General features: G+C 44.7%; 1 protein-coding gene across 3 annotated transcripts in view; it reads left to right on the top strand.

Moving 5' to 3' along the window:
* The window catches only part of LOC104934225 (serine/threonine-protein kinase D3), a 32375-nt gene extending 11458 nt beyond the window's left edge, over window positions 1-20917 (top strand). The window contains exons 1-18 of one of the 3 annotated variants that reach the window (XM_027284654.1): window positions 3030-3134; window positions 3664-3802; window positions 5769-5900; window positions 7959-8116; window positions 10519-10708; window positions 10798-10875; window positions 11410-11593; window positions 11670-11793; window positions 12403-12480; window positions 14217-14493; window positions 16491-16543; window positions 17510-17582; window positions 17723-17829; window positions 17913-18074; window positions 18686-18784; window positions 18867-19134; window positions 19211-19296; window positions 19563-19736. In XM_027284654.1, the coding sequence (XP_027140455.1) occupies window positions 3688-3802; window positions 5769-5900; window positions 7959-8116; window positions 10519-10708; window positions 10798-10875; window positions 11410-11593; window positions 11670-11793; window positions 12403-12480; window positions 14217-14493; window positions 16491-16543; window positions 17510-17582; window positions 17723-17829; window positions 17913-18074; window positions 18686-18784; window positions 18867-19134; window positions 19211-19296; window positions 19563-19736 (2358 nt within the window). In that variant the 5' untranslated portion in view covers window positions 3030-3134; window positions 3664-3687. Of the gene's footprint in view, window positions 1-3029; window positions 3135-3663; window positions 3803-5768; window positions 5901-7958; window positions 8117-10518; window positions 10709-10797; window positions 10876-11409; window positions 11594-11669; window positions 11794-12402; window positions 12481-14216; window positions 14494-16490; window positions 16544-17509; window positions 17583-17722; window positions 17830-17912; window positions 18075-18685; window positions 18785-18866; window positions 19135-19210; window positions 19297-19562 lie in introns of those variants that run through there. The other 2 variants (XM_019265751.2, XM_019265752.2) reach the window with 2 other exon arrangements.
* Window positions 20918-21472: the final 555 nt, after the last annotated feature.

Consider the following 21472-nt stretch of genomic DNA (forward strand, 5'->3'; position numbering starts at 1 on the left):
CTCCATGAACACTTCGCCTCCCTGATAATAGCAGGAGTGCTGCACAGATTAAGACGTGGCAGGGATCCTTCCGGCCTGAAGTTAGAGATGGAGACGTCTTTCTCCAGGTCCTGCATCGGGGGGCAAAGGTCACGACAGGGCCTGGAGGTTTTGACCTCTTTGACCCTGAAGACCCAGAAGTAGACGGCGGAAATGTGGATTCAGTTTGGTGAGGCGAGTTAGAGAATGTGGAGGGATTGTGTGTGTGTGTGTGTGTGGAGGTTAAGCCTGGTTAATGGAGGATTAACCATAAAGAGGGGATGAGTGTGTATTAAACACACACTCTTGTTGTCCATTAACAGAACTCTTAGTATGTTTCTCTGTTCACCTCACAGCAGCCCACGACTCCCTCTAACGTGATTGGACGGAGCCCGAATGCGTCGTCATGGCAGCTGAAGTGTTTTCACTTCTGGTTCAGACCTCAGCGAGTCCTGACGGTGTTTATGTGTCTTTTTTTTTTCAGCTTCCTGCTTTGTCATGGTTTCATAGCTGCTGCAGAATGAGGCGACAGACTCAGGACCGTTTGTACCCGTGTAGTTTTTATTTACTTACTTCTAAAATTGTCCTTTAATCAGGCAGCTGTGGTTGATGATTAATACTGAAGCAGAAATGACTCCTTTGCATGTGTCAAACAGGATAAATGATAAGATGATGGATGGTAAAAGTTTGCTGGAGGAATGACCATAAAAAGACACAAATCCACAGAGTGATGCAAAATGACTAACGATACAGAACGACCGCAGAGATGACCACAGATGACCACAGATGTAGAATTACTAGAAAGAGAAACAAAATAATCATAAAGAAACTGAAACACAAAACGAAGGAAACATAATAACAAGAGACACAAAACAACCACAAAGAGACACAGAACAACTACAAAGAGACACAAACAACTACAAAGGGACACAAACAACCACAAAGAGACACAAAACAACCACAAAGAGACACAAACAACTACAAAGAGACACAAAACAACTACAGAGACACAAAAAACTACAAAGAGACACAGAACAACCACAAAGAGACCCTAACAACTACAAAGAGACACAAAACAACCACAAAGGGACACAAACAACCACAAAGGGACACAAAACAACCACAAAGAGACACAAACAACCACAAAGGGACACAAAACAACCACAAAGAGACACAAACAACCACAAAGAGACACAAAACAACCACAAAGAGACACAAACAACCACAAAGAGACACAAAACAACTACAAAGAGACACATAACAACCAAAAAGAGACACATAACAACCAAAAAGAGACACATAACAACCAAAAAGAGACACATAACAACTACACAGAGACACAAACAATCACAAAGAGACACAAAACAACCACAAAGAGACACAGAACAACCAAAAAGAGACACAAACAACTACAAGGAGACACAAACAACCCTAAAGAGACACAAAACAACTACAAAGAGACATCATATCTACAGATACAAAGCTCCTGTCATGTTTTGTAGCCGTGTTGCGTCTCTTACAAACACAGCCATGTTGACGTTTGTCGTCGTCTCTTTCAGTCTAGGTGTCTTGGTGCTCGTATGTTGGGGGGGGGGGGGCCTTCGTGCATCCTCACAGTCCGTCCATGTGCTGTAGTTTGAAGGAGGACACGGTCACAGAGTCCTGGTCCTCCTGGTCACACTGTCCCCGTGTTTCCTTCTGTCATTGTCTATTTGTCTGAGCGGTGGTGTGTAGCCACATGGCTAATGACTGCTGGTGTCAGTGACAGGACCTCAGCCATAATTCATGACTGTGTGTGTGTGTGTGTGTGTGTGTGTGTGTGTGTGTGTGTGTGGTACGTCTAACGTGATCCTGTCACCTGATTTCCTGCCCCGGCGTGCGCTGCAGGATCCATGCTGCATGCTACCTGCACACTGCTACCATCCTGCTAACATCCTGCGAACACGGAGAGCGGCTCAGGCAGGAAGCTGCCTCGCCTGCCCGCCCGTGTGCAGGCTGCAGAGGCTGCAGAGGCTGCAGAGGCTGCGGAGGCTGCGGAGCCCGCGGAGCCCCAGATCCAGTTCACACACTTTACCATAACAACACACACTGCTCAGCATGCCAGAAAAACACATCCTCTTCACTTCAACAGTGTTCATGCTGACTTATTTATGTAGATGTTTAAGTTTAGTGGAAAAATCTGAAATATTTTCAGCAGTACAGACATTAAAGCAGAATATTTTTCACACCGAACTCTCTGAATTGAGGATTTATGTTGACCGAAGCAGAGCTGGTGACTGTTGGTGGTTAAATAAAACGTGTTTTAAGACGAGTTAACGAGCTAATAAAGCTGATCTTAGTTCTGTAAAAGAGAAAAACTTTCATCCGGAGGTTGGTCGTAGGAGTATTGTTATATTTTTTTATTAAGAATGAAAATATATTAGCTCCACATTTTGTGGAATGAGGCAGAAAACTTGAAGTGTCGGCTCTCTGATGATACAGTGAGCAGTTAATAAACACAAAGACGAGACATGTTACGCTGCTGTCTGTTTCCTTTCTTGATAGTTTATGACTTTATTTATTACACTGAACGCAGTAAAGGCTCCGGCTGAGGTTTGGTTTGTGGAGGTTTTTCACGAGTGGTTCGCAGAATGAATTGCACAATAAATGTTGCAACCACGACCGATTCAAATCAAATATCAGGAAAGCTGACAAACTCTGACCTGAGATAAGTTTACGGATGTAACACTTCCATTCTTGGCATGTACTTTGCTACTCCTGGTTATTTACAGGTCAAAATACATCAAGGATACGACGTAGGTTACATGAAACGTTTGTTTTAACATAGTTTGAATGTTACGGAGCTCCAAAAGTCCAAACTGAAGCCAGATTTCAGGATAATTCATGAATATTTCAAGTTATCTTCCATGTTAAGGTGTGTCTTCATTAAACTAGTTATTCCCTCATTGTAACCAAATAATATTAACCTAAAATATTTAAGTGTTGGTCGACTACAGGCTGAACCTCGAGGAGTTTCAGATCCAGCTGCTGGGAAGCCGTCATGTTTTGGAAGCTGGTGTCGCTGCGGCCGGTTCCTGCAGTGGAAACTGATTCAGCAGCACACACGAGTATTCAGTGTGCGTGTTGTTTCATCACACATCATGTGTTCCTCATGTGAAAAGGTTAGGTAATGGTAACTGTGGGAACACGGACAGAAAACTGAATTTATTTAAACTGTGCATCAAGGAGGCGTCACTTTGAGCTTTGGGAAACATTTTGGACCAAACAACTGAAAGATGAATTCAGAAAATGATCGACAATGAGTGTAATCGATAGTTGCAGCTCCCGTTGGCTTGTGATGTGATTTTTGTGCTGCATAGATATAAAACTGACTTTATTAAACGTGCAGAGAGAAGAGATTCCCAGAGGATGAATCATTTAGAGTTTTATTGGCGTCACTGAGTTTTATTTCAGTTCAAACAGAGATTTGCATCTTTCTTCTTCTCAAAGCTCAGACTGAACATGAAGCCACATTCTGTGTTTGTACAGTGTTATTGTACCAGTTAATCCTGGCTATCACATGCTTTTAATATCAATGGATGAAATAAAACTTTGTGGACAAAGCTCTGACCTCCTCCTCCTCCTCCTCCTCCTCCTCCTCCTCAGTTTCCTGAATGTGGATTTTTTGGGATGTACGATAAGATCCTGCTCTTTCGCCATGACCTGAACTCGGACAACATCCTGCAGCGTCTGACCTCAGCGGAGGAGATCCACGAAGGCGACCTGGTCGAGGTGGTGCTGTCCGGTAAGACGATCTTTCAAAGTTTTTATGAAGCAGAACTCATCAGGAGTGACGATGGAGGTCAGAGAGCGAGGCTCAAAATCAAATTCAGTCTGTGGCATTGTCTCCTCTCCTCTCCTCTCCTCTCCTTGTCTCCTCTCGTCTCCTCTCCTCTCCTCTCCTCTCCTCTCCTCTCCTTGTCTCCTCTCCTCTCCTCTCCTCTCCTCTCCTCTCGTCTTCTCTCATCTCCTCTCCTCTCCTCTACCCTCTCCTTCTCCTCTCCTCTCCTGCGCCTCTCCGTCTCCTCTCCTCTCCTCTCCTCTCCTCGCCTCTCCTTGTCCTCCTCTCCTCTCCTCTCCTCTCCTCCTCCTCTCCTCTCCTCTCCTCTCCTCTCCTCTCCTTGTCTCCTCTCCTCTCCTCTCCTCTCCTCCTCTTGTTTTGGTTTGTACAAACTGAAGCTGACACCTTAAACAGCTGAACGCCCGGACGCTGAGCGGCAGCGGCAGGTTTAAATTACACGAGAGGAAGAAAACAAAGTTGCACCCTGAAACCACACCGGGCTCAAACCCACGACCACTTCCTCCTCCTCTTCCTCCTCCTTCTCTTCCTCCTCCTCCTCTTCCTTTCTCCTCCTGCTGCAAACTGCTGCACAGCTCAGCCAGTTTATTTCTCAATTAGAGCGTCTGTTATTAGAAGAACTCAGACCTGACTCTGAGAATCAAAAAGAGGAAACCAGCTTTAAATGATCTTAGTCATCGAGTCACGTTGAACTCCTCTGGTATAGATATTACAGTGAAACGTATGGGCGTCACTCTGTGGCCAGCAGGCTTGAACTGGATCTGGATGTTCAGGTCGGATAACTAACCTGGATGAACTGTCTGAGCTGAGGGCTGCTGTGGCCGTACGCATGGATCCAGAAATATCTCAGCTGTTAGATTTCCATTCAGTTTGGGGTTCATGTTCCCTATATGATGAACCCTAATAACTCAGCATGATGTTAGCATCGAGCACAGACTCTCTGGTTTCTCGTCCTGATGCTGTTCGTTTCCTCGTCTCGCACCCAGAAGCGTCCTCAATCGATGCAAACGTACAACCCACATGAAAACATCCTCAGTAGTTCTGATCTGTGGGACGTCCTCAGGCGATGTGCAAAGGCTGGGATAAGGATCAGAGCCGACCCAGAGATCACTATCGTTTATGTAAAACCGGATCATGTTTGTCTGCTCGCTGCAACGCTCGTCTGGATTAATCAGTTTAATTAAAAGGCATTCACTGTTTAAGGATTCTGTTATTAGGCCGTGTTGAAGTGAGGTCGTCTGCATTTTGTCTTTCCTTTACCAGCTGCAGTTCCTCAAACGTCCACCTGAGGCTGGCTCCAGAACTGAGTCAGTCTCCATAAGTCCCCATGTCCAAATGTCCAACTTCACAGCAGAAATAAACATGTTTACAGCCTGGTACAAAAAACAGTTTTGGTCTCTGTAGCTAATTTCCCCGTTCATGACAACTGTACTGAGGGTGAATTTATATACAACTCACCTGTTCAGGTTATATTAAGGCTTAAAGTTATGCAGGGTTAAGAGCGTGGACACAAACTAAATCTGAGGTCAGGTCGGGAACTGTTCTTTGTGTTTTCGTTCATCCTGAGGACGAATGGAGGCGTCTGACCAAACTTTAACAGATCATAATAAATCTTTGGAGTGAAAGAGAAGCTGGCACAGAGGTTACTTCTTATTTCAGGACTCTGCTGGATTGGCTTGTAACTCATTTTATCGTCTTTTTTTAGAAGAAGCGTGTCCCAGATCAAAGTCGGTATCAGCTGATGCTGAAGATTAAAGACTCTGAAATGAAGTCCGACTGACTCGCGGGATTGGTCTTAAGTTGATCAAGGCGCTTTTTTAAATGAATCAGCGGCAACAAAACTTGGTCGGTGTTTCCAGAATGAGCTCTGATTTCATCCACGTAAAACACAGTCGCTTCTTTTTTCTTTCAGCTCTCGCCACAGCCGAGGACTTCCAGATCCGACCGCACACCCTGTACGTCCACTCCTACAAGGCGCCGGCGTTCTGCGATGACTGCGGGGAGATGCTGTGGGGGCTCGTCAGGCAGGGCCTCAAATGTGAAGGTAAGAATGTGGTAACGAGGTCGACGGCTGGGTGTTGTTTTTACTCCTGCCGGGTTATTTAAGGTCATGTTGACTCCGAGCTGCTGCTGCTGTGGTTTACACCTGCAGTCACTCGCTGTGAACAGACTTTATTCAGACTCAGATTAAAGACGTGGAATCGATCTGAGATGCTTCTGGTTACGTGAGCGGAAAGAGATGTTTTATAGTTTTTATCGAGCTGTAAATCAGGTTGTTGTGGTCGACGCTGTAATGCTCATTTAACAAGTTCAAGTTTTTAGATCTTCACCGCAAGTCGAGTTTGTTCTTGAAGAAAGGTCACGCTGTCTCCTGAAACAAAGTCCACATCAGAGCCAGACGTTTTCTAAGCAGGCCGTAAATATTCAGACATAATTAGCACAATATTGTTTTAATATTTCTTTCAAAATCAGTGTGAATCATAAAAACACTGGAGATCAATCACAGTAATTAACCAGTGACGACGTGAAGATTAAAATCTGTAATTCTGGAAACTTAATCGCTGAATGTCGTCCTGATATTATTATATTAATCAACTTTAAAACTTCATGTTGCAGCACAACAACCTATTTTTATTAAAGAAGCCTTTTTTCCATCATCAGCTGTAATCGTTGTTTCATCACTCCCAGAGCTGCTGTCGATAAATGTCTTATTTTGTAGACGCATGCTTGACAAACTTCAAAATAAAAGTCAGCTTGTGAGTTAAAGATTAAAATACGTTCATCAGTCTGCGGGCCGGACGGGAAACTGATCTACGCTGACCACGAATAACTCAGATAGCACACCAACATCGAATCACTGTCTTTGAATTTAGCACTGATTCAATGTTTTATTGAAAAAGACTGATCAGCATTGATTCAGTGTTCTCTGTCCTTGAATATTCGCCCTCAACCAAAACAATGATATCTGGGAAGTTCTTCTGCAGCTGCACTTTAAATAAAACATCGTCTGAAGATGCTGCATCGTGGCGGTTGCATATAAAGACGGTTAAAGAAGCCGTCTGGAGGAAATAACAGAAAGATCTGGAGTTCCTGGCGAGTTTCGTAAACACACACAGCGGTCACTGCGCCGCACACACTGCACAAACACTGAAAGGGTTAAATCAGCTGAGATCTCTGACAGAAATCAGAAGCACACCTGCAGGTGTCGGCTGATCCGATAGGGATCTGTAGACTGTCAGGATATCTGGCTGTTTAAAACAATTCAGACGAGCTTCCTCTCAATTAAACTTTATGAGAGGAAGTGATGTGCGCTGCCAGTGTTTCTGCGGTGATGTAAGACGAATCAAATGTTAACGAGTATAACAGAGACGAATAGGAAGCGGCGCGATGACGAGGGACTGAGAGCCGACCTTCACGCACATGAAGCCCGACCGTTCTTCGACAGATCTGATGGTTTTATAATCAGGTTTTTATTTCACGACCTCGGCTTCGGCTTCCGGCCACGTCCGAGCTGACCGAGCCGTCACCTCCAAACTCCAGGCTCAGGCTCACGTCCAACACACACACAACCAGATTTTCACACACTTTGGTTGTTTCAAGCCTTTTAAAAGCTGCAGCGACTGTACGGCAGGATGTCTTCATTGACTCTGCGACTTCCTGACACTATTTTTCACATCTTTCAAGTCCTCGATCTCGGCGTTTTGGAAAACCTCAAATCTTAACTGTAGTGATGCCAAGCAGAGAAGAGAGGGACGTTTGATGTCGTGAGCAGAAATGCAGCAGCTTCCTACGGCTTATGTAACCTGTGTGGAGCTTGACATGGTTAAAAAGGCAGGAGTTTTAATAAAGACGGCTCAGAAGACTTTTGTGTAAATCTGAGCTTTGTAAGATTTAATTTGGTAAACAACCTGAGGCCACATCCTGAGCTCATGTACTTTACCTGCATGTTCAGTCACTGCTGCGGTTTCCTCGTAGATAAAATGTCTGGGGTTCAGATCTCGGTCTCGAACAAACCACTTTATTTATCTTCATATCTCAAACATGAACGTCCCTATTTAGACTCATTAGTCTGCTGTCGATTAACGGTTTTCTCCTCCTTTAGGATGTGGACTGAACTACCACAAACGTTGTGCGTTCAAGATTCCCAACAACTGCACCGGCGTCAGGAAGAGACGGCTGTCCAACGTCTCGCTGCCGGGCGCCACCTTGTCCATCGCTCGCCCGCCTTCCACCGAGTTTACGCCGACGCCGCAGGAGGAGGTATGTTCAGCAGCTGATATCACTGACTAGTCCAGCAGCAGTCAGCCCAGCTCGGCGTCTGTCTTTCAGCCTTTTATTTCACCAAGCTCTCACCAACCACTAAAAGTCAGTCCCACATTTACTCTTCTCCTCTGCCATTATGTCCATAGAAGCTGCTAAGCCTGGTTACCTCCTCTTCTTCTTCCCGGTAGTCCATAACGCCTGTTGGTACAAACACTCAGTTCGTCAGCTCACTGCCAAGTTGACGGACTGAGCTAACAGCAGCTACAGCTGTCAGCAGTTTACTTCAGCCCAGCTCGGCGTCTGTCTTTCAGCCTTTTATTTCACCAAGCTCTCACCAACCACTAAAAGTCAGTCCCACATTTACTCTTCTACCTTTTCTCTTCTTAGCTTCCTCTGTCTGCGTCCTCTTCACTCTCTTCTCCTCTGCCATCATGTCCAAAGAGGCGGTTGCATTGCCCAGCTCCTGTTCTGGCATGACACTGGGCCTGAAAACCCTCCTCTTCTTCTTCCTCCAAAACGCCTGTGGTACAAACACTAACCTGACCTGAGTCTTTTGCCTTCTGATTCAGTGTTTTTAAAGTTCTCCCCTCCAACTAAAAGTCAGTCCCACATTTACTCTTCTCCTCTGCCATCATGTCCATAGAAGCTGCTGAGCCTGGTTACCTCCTCTTCTTCTTGTTCCTGGTCGTCCATAACGCCTGTTGGTACAAACACTCAGTTCATCAGCTTGGCGGTGAGCTCAGAGCGACGGGTACCCGTCGCTCTGAGCTCACCGCCAAGCTGACGAACTGATCTAACAGCAGCTACAGCTGTCAGCAGTTTACTTCCAGCCCAGCTCGGCGTCTGTCTTTCAGCCTTTTATTTCACCAACCACTAAAAGTCAGTCCCACATTCACTCTTCCACCTTTTCTCTTCTTAGCTTCCTCCGTCTGCGTCCTCTTCACTCTCTTCTCCTCTGCCATTATGTCCATAGAGGCGGTTGCATTGCCCAGCTCCTGTTCTGGCACGACACTGGGCCTGAAAACCCTCCTCTTCTTCTTCTTCTCCCCGGTGGTCCCAAACGCCTGTGGTCCAAACACTAACCTGACCTGAGGCTTCTGCCTTCTGATTCAACGTTTTTAAAATTCCCCCCTCCGACTTTAAAGCGACTGACGGGAAGCGGAGGAAACAATCCGGGTTCAGGAGGTTCAGCTGAGACATCAGATTTGCAGGATTGTTTCGCCGGTCGTGAAAGTAGAGCACAGATGAAATCTTTTCTATCCGCTGGAACAATGGCTGTCCTTGTACGGCAGAGCGGCTAATAGACCGCGGTGCTGGCAGGAGCAGGAAGCATGTGACACAATGGGCCTGAATAAAGAACACAGCGGTTTGATAATCCACCTCCTCACAGCGCGGGATGATTTATCGCAAACCTCGTGACGCCTGATCAAAAGTCCAGATGACCCGCGAGGAGCCTCTGACAGGAACAACCTGTTTTTGTTTACATACGTGAAATGCCGGCAAGTGGAACACGCCTGAGCAGGCACCGTGTGCAGGCTGACAGTTTAAAGAATGGACAGCGTGTCCGTGACGGTACCCACAGGTTTATGAAGCTCAGTGTGGTCTGCCATGTTTGTAGTCCTGCTCCTTCCACCTCTCGGCTAATTTAAAAATCGGCAAACACGTGGATCATCGGTGGAGCCGAGGCTCTAATAAGTCACCTGTCAATCAAAGCGTTCTATTATCAACATACCGGGAACTTAACCGTAGTTTTACTGGAATATTTCAACAAGATGTGATTGGTTGTGTTTATAGGAATGTGTGTGTGTGTGTGTGTGTGTGTGTGTGTGTGTGTGTGTGTGTGTGTGGATAACAGCGTGATGGAGCTGATAAAAGTCTGTTTGTTCCAGTTAGTGTGAAGCAGCTCTGACTGTGACTCATTTTGTTATAGCTGCTTTGAACAGGATGGAAAATCCAGTGGTTCGCCTCAAGGCATCAGAGAGTGTGTGTGTGTGTGTGTGTGTGAGAGAGAGAGAGAGAGAAACTACTGGAAATGTGTCGCTCGTTGCACAACGTAGACGGTGCAAGCGTGGAAAGTGTGTTTTCATCCACGTCACTCGTCGCCTGTCAGAAATAAATCAAACCGACCTCTGAACGTCGGTTCGCTGTCGCTGACACGCGTCTGTTATTGTCTGAAAACCACAAAGTTCCAACAAACACTTATGAGCCCAAAACTTGTTATTCGATATGATGTCGAATGTTGTGTAGCTTTGCCTGTCCAGTGTGTCCTGACAAACATTTAGGTCGACACAATCACAGCTTTCGTGTTTGGACGAGTTTGTTGGAGGAAACACGAGAACATGTTTCAGGCCGATGTTCGACCTCTGCTCCAACTCTCTGCCCTCCTCTCTTCTTTACAGCGCCCCCTCCTGGGCGCCGGGAAGCGCAACTCCCTCCTGAGCGGCCGTCCCATCTGGATGGAGAAGATGGTCCTGGGTCGGGTCAAAGTCCCTCACACCTTCTCCGTCCACACCTACACCCGTCCCACCATCTGCCAGTACTGCAAGCGTCTGCTGAAGGGCCTCTTCCGTCAGGGGATGCAGTGCAAAGGTGAGCGCGAAAAACCGATCAACGAGTCGCTCTCTGACTTAACGAACCAACGTTTGGTGACGTTTTTTTTCGTGTTTCTTCGACTTCAGATTGTAAGTTTAACTGCCATAAGAGATGTGCGGCCAAAGTACCTCGAGACTGCCTCGGTGAGGTCGACTTTAACGGAGGTGAGTTAGTTCCACACACCTGAACACCTCTTATCCTCACTGTGAAGGCCAATATACATATTTATACATATCTTCTATTAAAGTTTGGTGAAATATGTACATATAAGGAGCCATAAATGTGGTAATAAAAACATCAGTCTTATATATTGAAGCCGTAAAATCCACTTTTGGGTGAAGAAGGTGGAGTTAAAGTGGGATGACATCCACTGTGGCTTAGTGTGAATGTTTGAGTCATTTTAACCTTTGAAATTTGTTATTTTTAAACATTTCTAACACCGGAAGTGAAATTCAGCCCTAAAAAACAATGAATCTATCATATGTCCTGCGTTTTATTATTGTTTTATTATCTATTTTATTAACTGTTTATCAAAAGTTTATTATTATTTATTATTTCTGGAGGTTTTCCCATTCACTTCAATGTACTTTCTTTTGGGGGTTGATTATAGCCACACCTAGTGGACGTTAGAGGAACTGCAGCTTTATAAAAAAGTCTGTCAGTCTTGAACTCGTGTGGCTTTGTGTCCGTCCTTGCAGAACCAGCCAGTCCCAGCCTGGACTCGGAGGCGACGATGGAGGTCGACAACTGTGACATCAACAGCGACGGCGGTCACAGCATGGACGAGCAGGACGAGCTGTCCACGCCCGAGGACAAACTCTTCTACATCGAGGGTCCCTGCACGGACGCCGACAAGGACGACGAGACGCTCAGAGCCATCAGGTGAACTTGGACTGATGGATTTGTGCATGGAGACACTTGTGTGTGTGCACGTTATTAACGTTGTCTCTTTGTTCAGCCCGTGCACCAGCAGTAACATCCCCCTGATGCGAGTGGTTCAGTCCATCAAACACACCAAGAGGAAAAGCTTCACGGTGGTCAAAGAGGGCTGGATGGTCCACTACACCAACCGGGACAACCTGGTGAGGACGAGTAATGAAACCTGAAATCAGGGCGAGGACGGCGGACTCTGCCACCAACAAACTACACAACCTTTATATGAACGTAACTGGACGGCTGCTGCAGAACAAAACATAAATAGTATCTTTATATCTCAATTTTTGACCCAAAGCTGCTAATTTATAGATCATAAATGATCCTTTTTAATTGTAATTCATGTATTATTGTTTACAAACGCATGAAATTCATTCAGGAATCAAAAAATCTGTTATAAATAAATAAATTATGATAACGCCACGCCTTTAAAAACGAGGTTAGACGTCATGAAAATCGATTATTTATTGATTAAAACTTTAAAGTGTACTCACTGTGCAGAATGCCTCCCATAACTGTTGTTTTATATTTATATATTATGTGTTTATTATGTATTATTGCATTGTTATTATTGAGGTATTAATACGTAGGTGGTACTTTGATGATGCTGCTGGTGGAGTTTTGGTACTTTACGTAGTGTCGGGTGGTTAAAAGTACAATATTTAAGCAGTATGAATGAAGTAAAAGTACCTCAGACTGTGAAAGCAGATCTCTGTCTGTGTGTATGTGTTGTAATAAGACTTGTTCTGTGTTCGCAGAGGAAGAGGCATTACTGGAGGCTGGACAGCAAAAGTCTGACTCTGTTCCAGAATGAAAGTGGAGCCAAGTTTTACAAGGTAGGAGAGCGAGCGAGGGATCGGATCTGGTTTCAGCCGCTCGGCCAAACAAAGCAGCGACACTGACGAGAAGAGTGAGAGGGGAGGGAGTCGGGACATTAACGCACATCACTCTCTAATTATTCACCGTAATTATTCGGATCAGGTCTGGATGTTTGCAGGAAGATGTAACCATCCTCTGAGGACAAACTTGAGAAACGAAAAGTTTCAAACACGTGTGACAGTTTTCTGTCGAGGTTTTTGAACGTGCAACGTCAAATTTTACGACTTCATCTCCCTAAAAACACCAAAAAAACTGAGTTCATCAGCTGCAAACAGGAAACAGTTCTGCAGGATTATCGCGATGCTGAATTCGTACATTTATCTCGTGTTTTTCGGGTGATTTTTATATGGACACGTGAGGAATTGTTCAAATGTTTAAAAATCATATTTCTTAAAGGGACATAGACTTTTCTCTCAGTGTGAATACACAGATAAACAGCTAAAAACAAAGAGGTGAGCATAAAACTGCATGTACAGATACAAAGATATATAAATATGTAGATCTATATATATTTATAAACAGTGAGAATAAACATTTACAGGTACAGTCAGTGTTTGTTCCTGATAAATGATGTTTCAGGGTAGCTTGCCTCTCTCTCTCTGCTTTGAATGTCCTGTCCGTCTCTGAAGCTGTCACTGTCTGATAAAGCATAAAATGTCCCCCAAAAAAAAAAATCTATAAAAGAAAAGTGACGTTTCAGGAGCTCTGTATAAAACAATGTGCAGATTTTCACATTTGAGCAGCTGAAAACAAAAAACAACAAAGTATTTTCTGACGTTCTCAGCAGGAGCATCGATCCTGTCTCTGTACTTTCCTGTAGTCGACTCTATATCGAACGCTCGTGATCGGCGTGTTTTTTAGCCGTGTTATAAGGCGACATCAGGAATCAAACAGAAGATTTAAACTCCACAAAGGAGAATCAGTTTCCTCGAAAGTATCAAATGATCACATCTGAATTCAGGTCAGCTCGGCTGCAGCTCTGTTCACCCTCCATCGTTTTCCTCCCTCGTGCTCCACCTCCTCCTTTCATGTCGTGTCTGCCAGCGACCTGTTGCCCTTTCGCCACAAAGCGCTGCAGAGACCTTCCTTTGAAGAGAAAGTGAGAGGTGGGCGAGGCAGAAAGGGGGGAGAGAGATTTGTGGAGTTTTCTGGGACCTCGGGTCGCTTCCCTGCCGTCTCTCTGGCTTGCCGCCACGCTGCCTCGTGCCCAAAGCGGCTGAGGCACGTCCTGCCTTTTAATCAGAGCGGCAGGATGAATGGATGCTGATCGGAGTTTGTGGTCTGGGCCGAGGAGGGAAGGGGAGGGAGAACTTGGCAGAACACAAAACGTTCAGATGACACCGAGGGGGCATGAAGACACCACTGGACCGATCATTCTCCTTTATATGTTTGATCTGGCAGGGTGCAGGGTTTTTTCTGGGGAGGAGGAGGAGGAGGGGGTGTACTGAGGAAGGAAGGGAAGTTTCAAACACTGAAACTAAGAGAGTGTCTCGCAGTTCAGCAGAGAGAGGAGAGGTGTTAGGATGGAGTCCTGTGGATCAGTTTAAAACCTTCTCATTGGCTGAAATCACTTAAAATGATTCAAACAAGTCGAGTTTGAAGAGAGGAGATGTTTTACTTGCACAGATGTTTGGGTTTCTGAGCTGAAAGTGGAGCTACGTCCAACAAGAGGAACTTCTTTTACCACCCACAGGAGATCCCCCTGTCCGAGATCCTCCAGGTGGAGCCGGCGCAGGACTTCGGCAGCCTCCCCCAGGGCAGCAACCCTCACTGCTTCGAGGTGATCACAGCCAACATGGTTTACTATGTCGGGGAGGATAACGCTGTCCTGCACCACAACCCGGCACTGGCGGCGACCGGCGTGGGACGGGATGTCGGCCAGAGCTGGGAGAAAGCCATCCGACAGGCGATGATGCCGGTCACACCCAAAGCCAGCGTCTGTGCCGGGCCCGGCCAGGGGAAGGACCACAGTGAGTAAACATTTGACTAAAAACATTTGCATGCATGCTGCACCACGTGATGGTTCAAGACTTTAACGATGTATCGCTGAAATGTGGAGTCAGAGGTTCAAACTGTTTTCAGGATTTTGTGGGCGGTCCTTAAAGGGTGGCTCGATGACACGCTGAGGCCGCCCTGAGCAGAGAGACAGAGATGAATTCATCTCAGCTCAGAGTGTTTCAGAGTTAGTCATGTTCATTTTCTGAACTCATCTGACTGCTCCCATGAGTGGGCGTGGCTTCAGCACATTCAGAGGACACGCCCCCTCAAAAATCAGGAATATTTCCATCTGGCAGCTGTACTACAGGTTCTTAGAAATCCATAAATGTGACGTGCAGCTTACAGAAAAGACAGAAAAGACTAAAACTAACTATATGTTAGTCCGTCTCTCAATACTTTGACTTCTCTACTCTTCTCCTGAAGACATAAATCTGGTCACAAATGTTCAAATATTCATTTTTTTTAAAAGGTTCAATAATTCTCTAAAACAGCTGGTCGCTGTAGTTTTTTAGCAAACGTTACCCAAATCTGTGTTTGTAGGGACTTTTCCAGATGCAGATTTGTTGCACTAGTTATTTATTAGGCAGAACGACGGTGTTGGTCTTGGTCTTTGATTTGTTGACAATAAGAAAACATCATCAGACTTTTAACTTGTAATAAATAAATGTTATGCCTACATTACGACACGTCCTTCGGGAAGCATTAAGAGAATAAGAATGGGCCCAGGATTGATCCCTGAGGAACTCCAGCAGTCTGTTAAAGTCTATCATTTATATATGCACATGACAAAAGTCAGACTTTGTCTCCCGCTCATTAGAAAGCACTACTTATTAAGCTTAACGAGGAATTGAACCCACGACCCTGTCAGCTTTATTACACTTTGACACAGTAATGGACTCAAATCAGATTAGACTCCTGTGTTTTAATGGATGTGTGGATTTATCTGTGAAGCGCTTCCAAATATTGTTTTACAACCCCACCACCTCCACACACACACACACACACACACACACACACACACACACACACACGCTGACATTTTAACCTAATTGAAGGATTTCAGAGGATTTTCCGTCCTCAGGTTAAAATGTCTTTTTGTCTGAGTTTTAAGCTTCATCCCAAAATGAGATCTCCAACTCTAAAAACCTAAAACGGACGATTAACTTTTAATGAACGAGCCTCTTTATTATAAAACGGTTGAATAAAAATAGAAGTTAATGGACAGATGACAAACGAGGCTTCATGTTTTTTATCATGACGGTGATGATGGTTAGATTTTCAAAGTAAAAGGGTTGGGAGTGGCTTCTGTTCTTTGAACCGTTGGAAGTCTTTTAATCTGAAACTGTTTCACTAAAATCTGATTATATATAAAATGTGGAGTAACTTCCTGTTTTTAAAATAAAAAGATCAATAAGTTTTTGCTATTTTTAACCCACTGAGTTTACATTTCTGTCAATGCAGTGACATAAACTCTCTACCGGTGACCTGAATATCAACAGGCTGCCTTCACCACAGCAGACTGTCGGTATTGATCGCAGAGAGGTGACCCGGTCAAACGCTGGCCGGCGATCTGAAATCGATGTCAGCTGATCAGTGGAAACAGAACGCGCCCACGGCTTTTTAATGTCAGGTTACATGAGCAGCAGTGTGCGTGGGAGTTTCCTCTACGCATACGCATCCTTAAACATAAAGGAAATAAAGGCTTTAATTTGAAATGTGGAAAATGACTTGGATGGCGGCGGCGGCGGCGGCGGCCCAGCTGGAAACATCCTCAGCGTTCTTTCATCACGTGTTGAACAAACAAATCGGTTTGATCACAGCTGGAATTCTCCTCCGTCATCTCTTTAACAAACAAGGAAACGTAGGAAATGAGATTTTAATGATTTGAAGGTTAGAAAAATAAAACCTTGCATGTGTCGCGCTGTAAGCGAGGGGCTTTACGCTCACACGTGTTTTTTTGTCTCCTCAGAGGAACTGTCCATCAGCATATCAGTGTCCAACTCCCAGATACAAGAAAATGTGGTAAGTCCTCATGTGATAATTACTCTCTGTCTCATGATGAACCAAACCCAACATGTTCGCTGCTGAATTTAACCACACTGGAAAAATACTCTACTTTAGTAAAAGTACACAAGTAATGCCAGGAAAGTGTACTCAAAGTATCAAAGGTAGAAGTACTCACAGTGCAAAATGTAATTAGCCTTCAAGGTCCTAAAAATTATTATTTCATTTTCCACTCTGTATGTGTGGTTCCCACTCTGTGTTGTTGTTCTTTTTGTACATTTATGGTTACAGTCTCTCTCTTCACCTCCCTACACTCATATTTAAAGTGTAATATTTGATTTTACCCAAAAAGTAGAAGTACTCACAACGCAAAATTTAGGTCCCAAAAATAATTTTGCATTGAGTACATTTTCCTGATTTAACAAACAAACTTTTATTTGACGTATAACACAAAATGCTTTATTGGAGAATTACAAATAAAAAGTAAAAAATAATAACTACTTACATGACATCCTGTGTGTCCACATAGAGAGGAAAATAAAATAAAATAAACACAAATACCTTAAAACCTCGAACTGTCACGTGTAGAACTGGTGGAGGAATTTAAAAACATAAACTACCAAAATACTACTCAATTAACAAGTTTGGCATTTTCTGTAATATTTTATTTCAGTAGCAGAGATACACACTTAAATATTGATATTATGCTCCTAACACACATATAATAATAAGTAAGTAAGCAATCCGCCTCTTTCCGCTCTGTATGTGTGGTTCCCACCCTGTGTTGTTGCCTCCATACACTCGTATTCAAACTGTTAAATTTATCAGCCAGAAAAGAGACAAAACAATAAAAGTTAAAGATGAATTTGACTTTATTTTCTGTACTATAAATAATCTCTATCATGGATTCTTTTGTCCTTTGTTTTTATTGGTTAAATTAGTCGTCACGTGACTCCTGTCCTGCTCTGATCTCTTTGTTTTCAGGATATCAGCTCGGTGTATCAGATCTTTGCCGACGAGGTCCTCGGCTCCGGACAGTTTGGGATCGTCTACGGAGGTGAGTCACGTGGTTCAAAACCAACGAAAACGTCAACCTGAGACGATCACGTCACCGTTAAAGCTGCGGGAAAATAAACTGTGGGTGGCTCATCGTCGTGTTTCAGTTCCAGGTTAATAAAAATATCTCGCTGTCTGCAGGTAAACACAGAAAGACGGGCAGAGACGTGGCGATCAAAATCATCGACAAGATGAGGTTTCCCACCAAACAGGAGAGCCAGCTGAGGAACGAGGTGGCCATCCTGCAGGTACGACACGCCGACAGTAAGCAGATCAACACAACGCTGAATGAAATGATATAAAATCTGATCTGACGGTGCTTCTCCACCAGAACCTCCACCACCCGGGCATCGTCAACCTGGAGTGCATGTTCGAGACGCCTGAGCAGGTCTTCGTCATCATGGAGAAGCTTCACGGCGACATGCTGGAGATGATTTTATCGAGCGAGAAGAGCCGACTGCCCGAACGCCTCACCAAGTTCCTCGTCACACAGGTCAGGTTTGATCAGTGTCTCGAAACTGACGGGGATGGAGCTCAATGGTGATAGAGCCCATGACCCTCTGATGAAGACAGACAGCATTTTGTTCGACAGAGAGAGGAACGAAACAGACTCGATCTTCAGCTCACTGACTCATCGACTTGTTACTTGTAGCTCATGTTAAAGGGTGCAGTCACCCTCAGTGGTTTAGCGTTTTTTAGCTCTTTATTTTGTTTTTTCGAGCAGCAGATAGCTCAAATAAACCCGACTGTTCACGACCCGTCCAGCACCAAACAGCAGACACACAGTTAGAGAACAAGTGGTGAAACATTTATCAGCTAAAGAGACAGATATCTCTCTCAGGAGGTGGAGGAGACCAAAAACAGAGCAAAAACAGGACGCTAACTGAAAGATAAAGTTGCCATAACAACTTTATAAAGTGATTAAAAACAATTATTGTTAATTGCATGCCTAATTAACACAGTTGATTTATAGTTTTATCTATAAAATGTCAGAACATTTTCTAAGACCAAACCGTCACAGATCTGTATGATGAAGCAGAGAAGTGTTGCAGGTCTTTGCAGCTTGTCGAGTGTTGAATCATCTCGTGCTTGTCGTGTCCGTAGATCCTCGTGGCGCTCAGACATCTTCACTTCAAGAACATCGTCCACTGCGATCTGAAGCCTGAGAACGTTCTCCTGGCCTCAGCAGAACCGTTCCCTCAGGTCAGAACTCGTCATCAGTTTCTTTCTGTTGCTTTAAAATGTTTGTTGGACATCACAACTTTTAATATTCGCTCTTCTCCAGGTGAAACTCTGCGACTTCGGCTTCGCTCGGATCATCGGCGAGAAGTCGTTCCGGCGCTCGGTGGTCGGGACTCCGGCTTATCTGGCGCCCGAGGTGCTTCGCAGCAAAGGCTACAACCGATCTCTGGACATGTGGTCGGTCGGCGTCATCATCTACGTCAGCCTGAGCGGGACGTTTCCCTTCAACGAGGACGAGGACATCAACGACCAGATCCAGAACGCCGCCTTCATGTACCCGCCCAACCCGTGGAAGGAGATCTCAGAGGAGGGTGAGTGGACGGCGTGGACTAAAGTCAAATCAAAGATTCAGATTTCCTGATTTTAACGTTTTGTTCTTGGTCACAGCCACAGACCTCATCAACAACCTGCTGCAGGTGAAGATGAGGAAGCGTTACAGCGTGGACAAGTCGCTGAGCCACCCCTGGCTGCAGGTGAGCAAACCTGGAAACACTGCAGCAAGTGTGCGACACCCTCGAGGTTTTAAAGTGCTGGAAGCTGATTTATTCAGACGTCTAGAGCCGCTGCTAATCCTAATCCCTGTTATGGAAACCTGATTTTTACACAATGTGAGATCGGCCGATTACAAAATCTAACGTCCGTAACAAATAAATCTGTCACGTGAGTTCGCTAAAACGATTCAAACTTGTTGCGTTCATGCTCGAGCTACGTACGATTGATAATCTTTGTTCTCGTGCAGGATTACCAGACCTGGCTGGACCTCAGGGAGTTCGAGACCCGGCGCGGCGAGCGCTACATCACCCACGAGAGCGACGACGCCCGCTGGGAGGAGCACGCCGACGAGCGAGGCCTGCACTACCCCAAACACTTCATCATGTCTCCCAACCTGGACGACATGGAGGAGGACCCCTAAGAGCCCCCCCCCCCCATCGCGGAGGGTTAACATTCCCTCGGAAAGGAAAGCAGCGTAATCCCTCGACGGCTGTCACCGTGGAAACTGTCACCATGGAGACCGTGAAAACGCGTCCACGCGTCGGCGGGACACGGCGGTCAGTCGGGTCAGCTGTTTGAGGCTCACTGCGGCGATAATTCAGGTCCAGAACATTTTAAAATTTCAACACATCTTAAACTTTTATTCCTCTTTTTTTTTTTTGACGTTGACTCTCTTTTTCTTTTGACGTTGACTCTCACGCGAGTCAACGTCAACGTCTGCAACCGCCAACCGAGCCGCAGAAGGGCTAACGAAGAGAATCGACACTTTTTCAGCTCACATAGAATATTTTTATGACGTTGTCGTTGTTACGTTTTAGATCTGACGTGAACTGGAACTCTTGATTATGTCTGATGATGATGATGATGATGATGTTCTTTCATTCCCTCGTCGGGATGTCTTTGCACTATTGGGAACTCTTTGAAATTTCACTGATGACTTTTGGTTTGTTCGTCTGCAAAAGTTCTAAAAAACAAAAAACTTTATCTGTCCTGAGGATGGCACCAACGTTAAAGTGGTTTATCTTCTGACTTAGCTCGTCAAATTTTAGATTTGACTTTTCAGGTAACGTTAACACAACACAGGACAGTTCTGGTATTTTTCAACGTCGGTCTTAGTTGTAGCTGTTTTAGTTAACGTTGCACTCAAAGATTTGGGAAACACGACTGGAAACAGAAAAACCAAACATATCATCAGGTCCAGCAGCGTAGTGATCTACATACAGGACGGTTACACGTGTCTTTTGTTACATTTCGTCCTCTGAAGATCAAATAATTCATCTCATCCGACTAAAAATCCAGATGTAAGACTCAGGACTCATCAAACTTTGGGCTGCCGAGACTTTTGCAGAGGAACAAACTTTTAAAAAGTTATTCTCAGCGATTTTCTGAAACTTTGGATGAAGACGAGCTGGGAATTGAGCTGCTATTGTCTTTCTGTGGAAACCTGCCTGAGAAAAGAAAAAAAACAAAAAACTTGTTTGACTCGTCGTTGATCCTGATCCGACTCCAGCCTGAGAATTTATTTCACATGTTTTATATTTTTGCAAGAAATGTCATGTCATGTGATTTTATGATGGAAAATATTAAAGCTGAATAAGTTTACTTTGGGAAAATCTGGTTATTCAACATAGCAACCTATGGATACAACAACAGAAACACGTAGAAACTCTGTCACACAAATGAAATCATGAACTTCAGATGTGAAACAAATTCACTCCGTTGTTATTCAGTCACACCTGTTGAAACAAATAAACACATTTTAAGTTTTATTTAATTAACCTGTTGTTAAAATAACTTTAAATTTAGTGATGAGTGTTGTGACTTATTTAGGACTGGGGAAAACTAAATTGCCAGTAGGGGGCAGCCTTCCCTCCGTCCTGTCCTTATAAATCCAAATGTCCCCGTAACAGTAACGTGGATCCTCATTGCGGTCCCTGCTCTCTCCATCCGGCCACCTTAATCATCTCCAATCTTCTCGACCTCGAGCTGATTACGGAGATTACGGAGAGCCGTGCATCACCCAGGTTGGTGGTTGAGGTGATTTTCACAGATACGTGAGACAGTTATTGGTAATTATAAAAATAACAGAAATCAAAATTGCGCTGACCAGGATAGAGAGAAACATCGATGACCGACTCACCTTCTCTGATCACGCTG

The sequence above is a fragment of the Larimichthys crocea genome, chromosome XI, assembly GCF_000972845.2.
Source record: "Larimichthys crocea isolate SSNF chromosome XI, L_crocea_2.0, whole genome shotgun sequence".
In the NCBI taxonomy this organism is placed as follows: Eukaryota; Metazoa; Chordata; class Actinopteri; family Sciaenidae; genus Larimichthys; species Larimichthys crocea.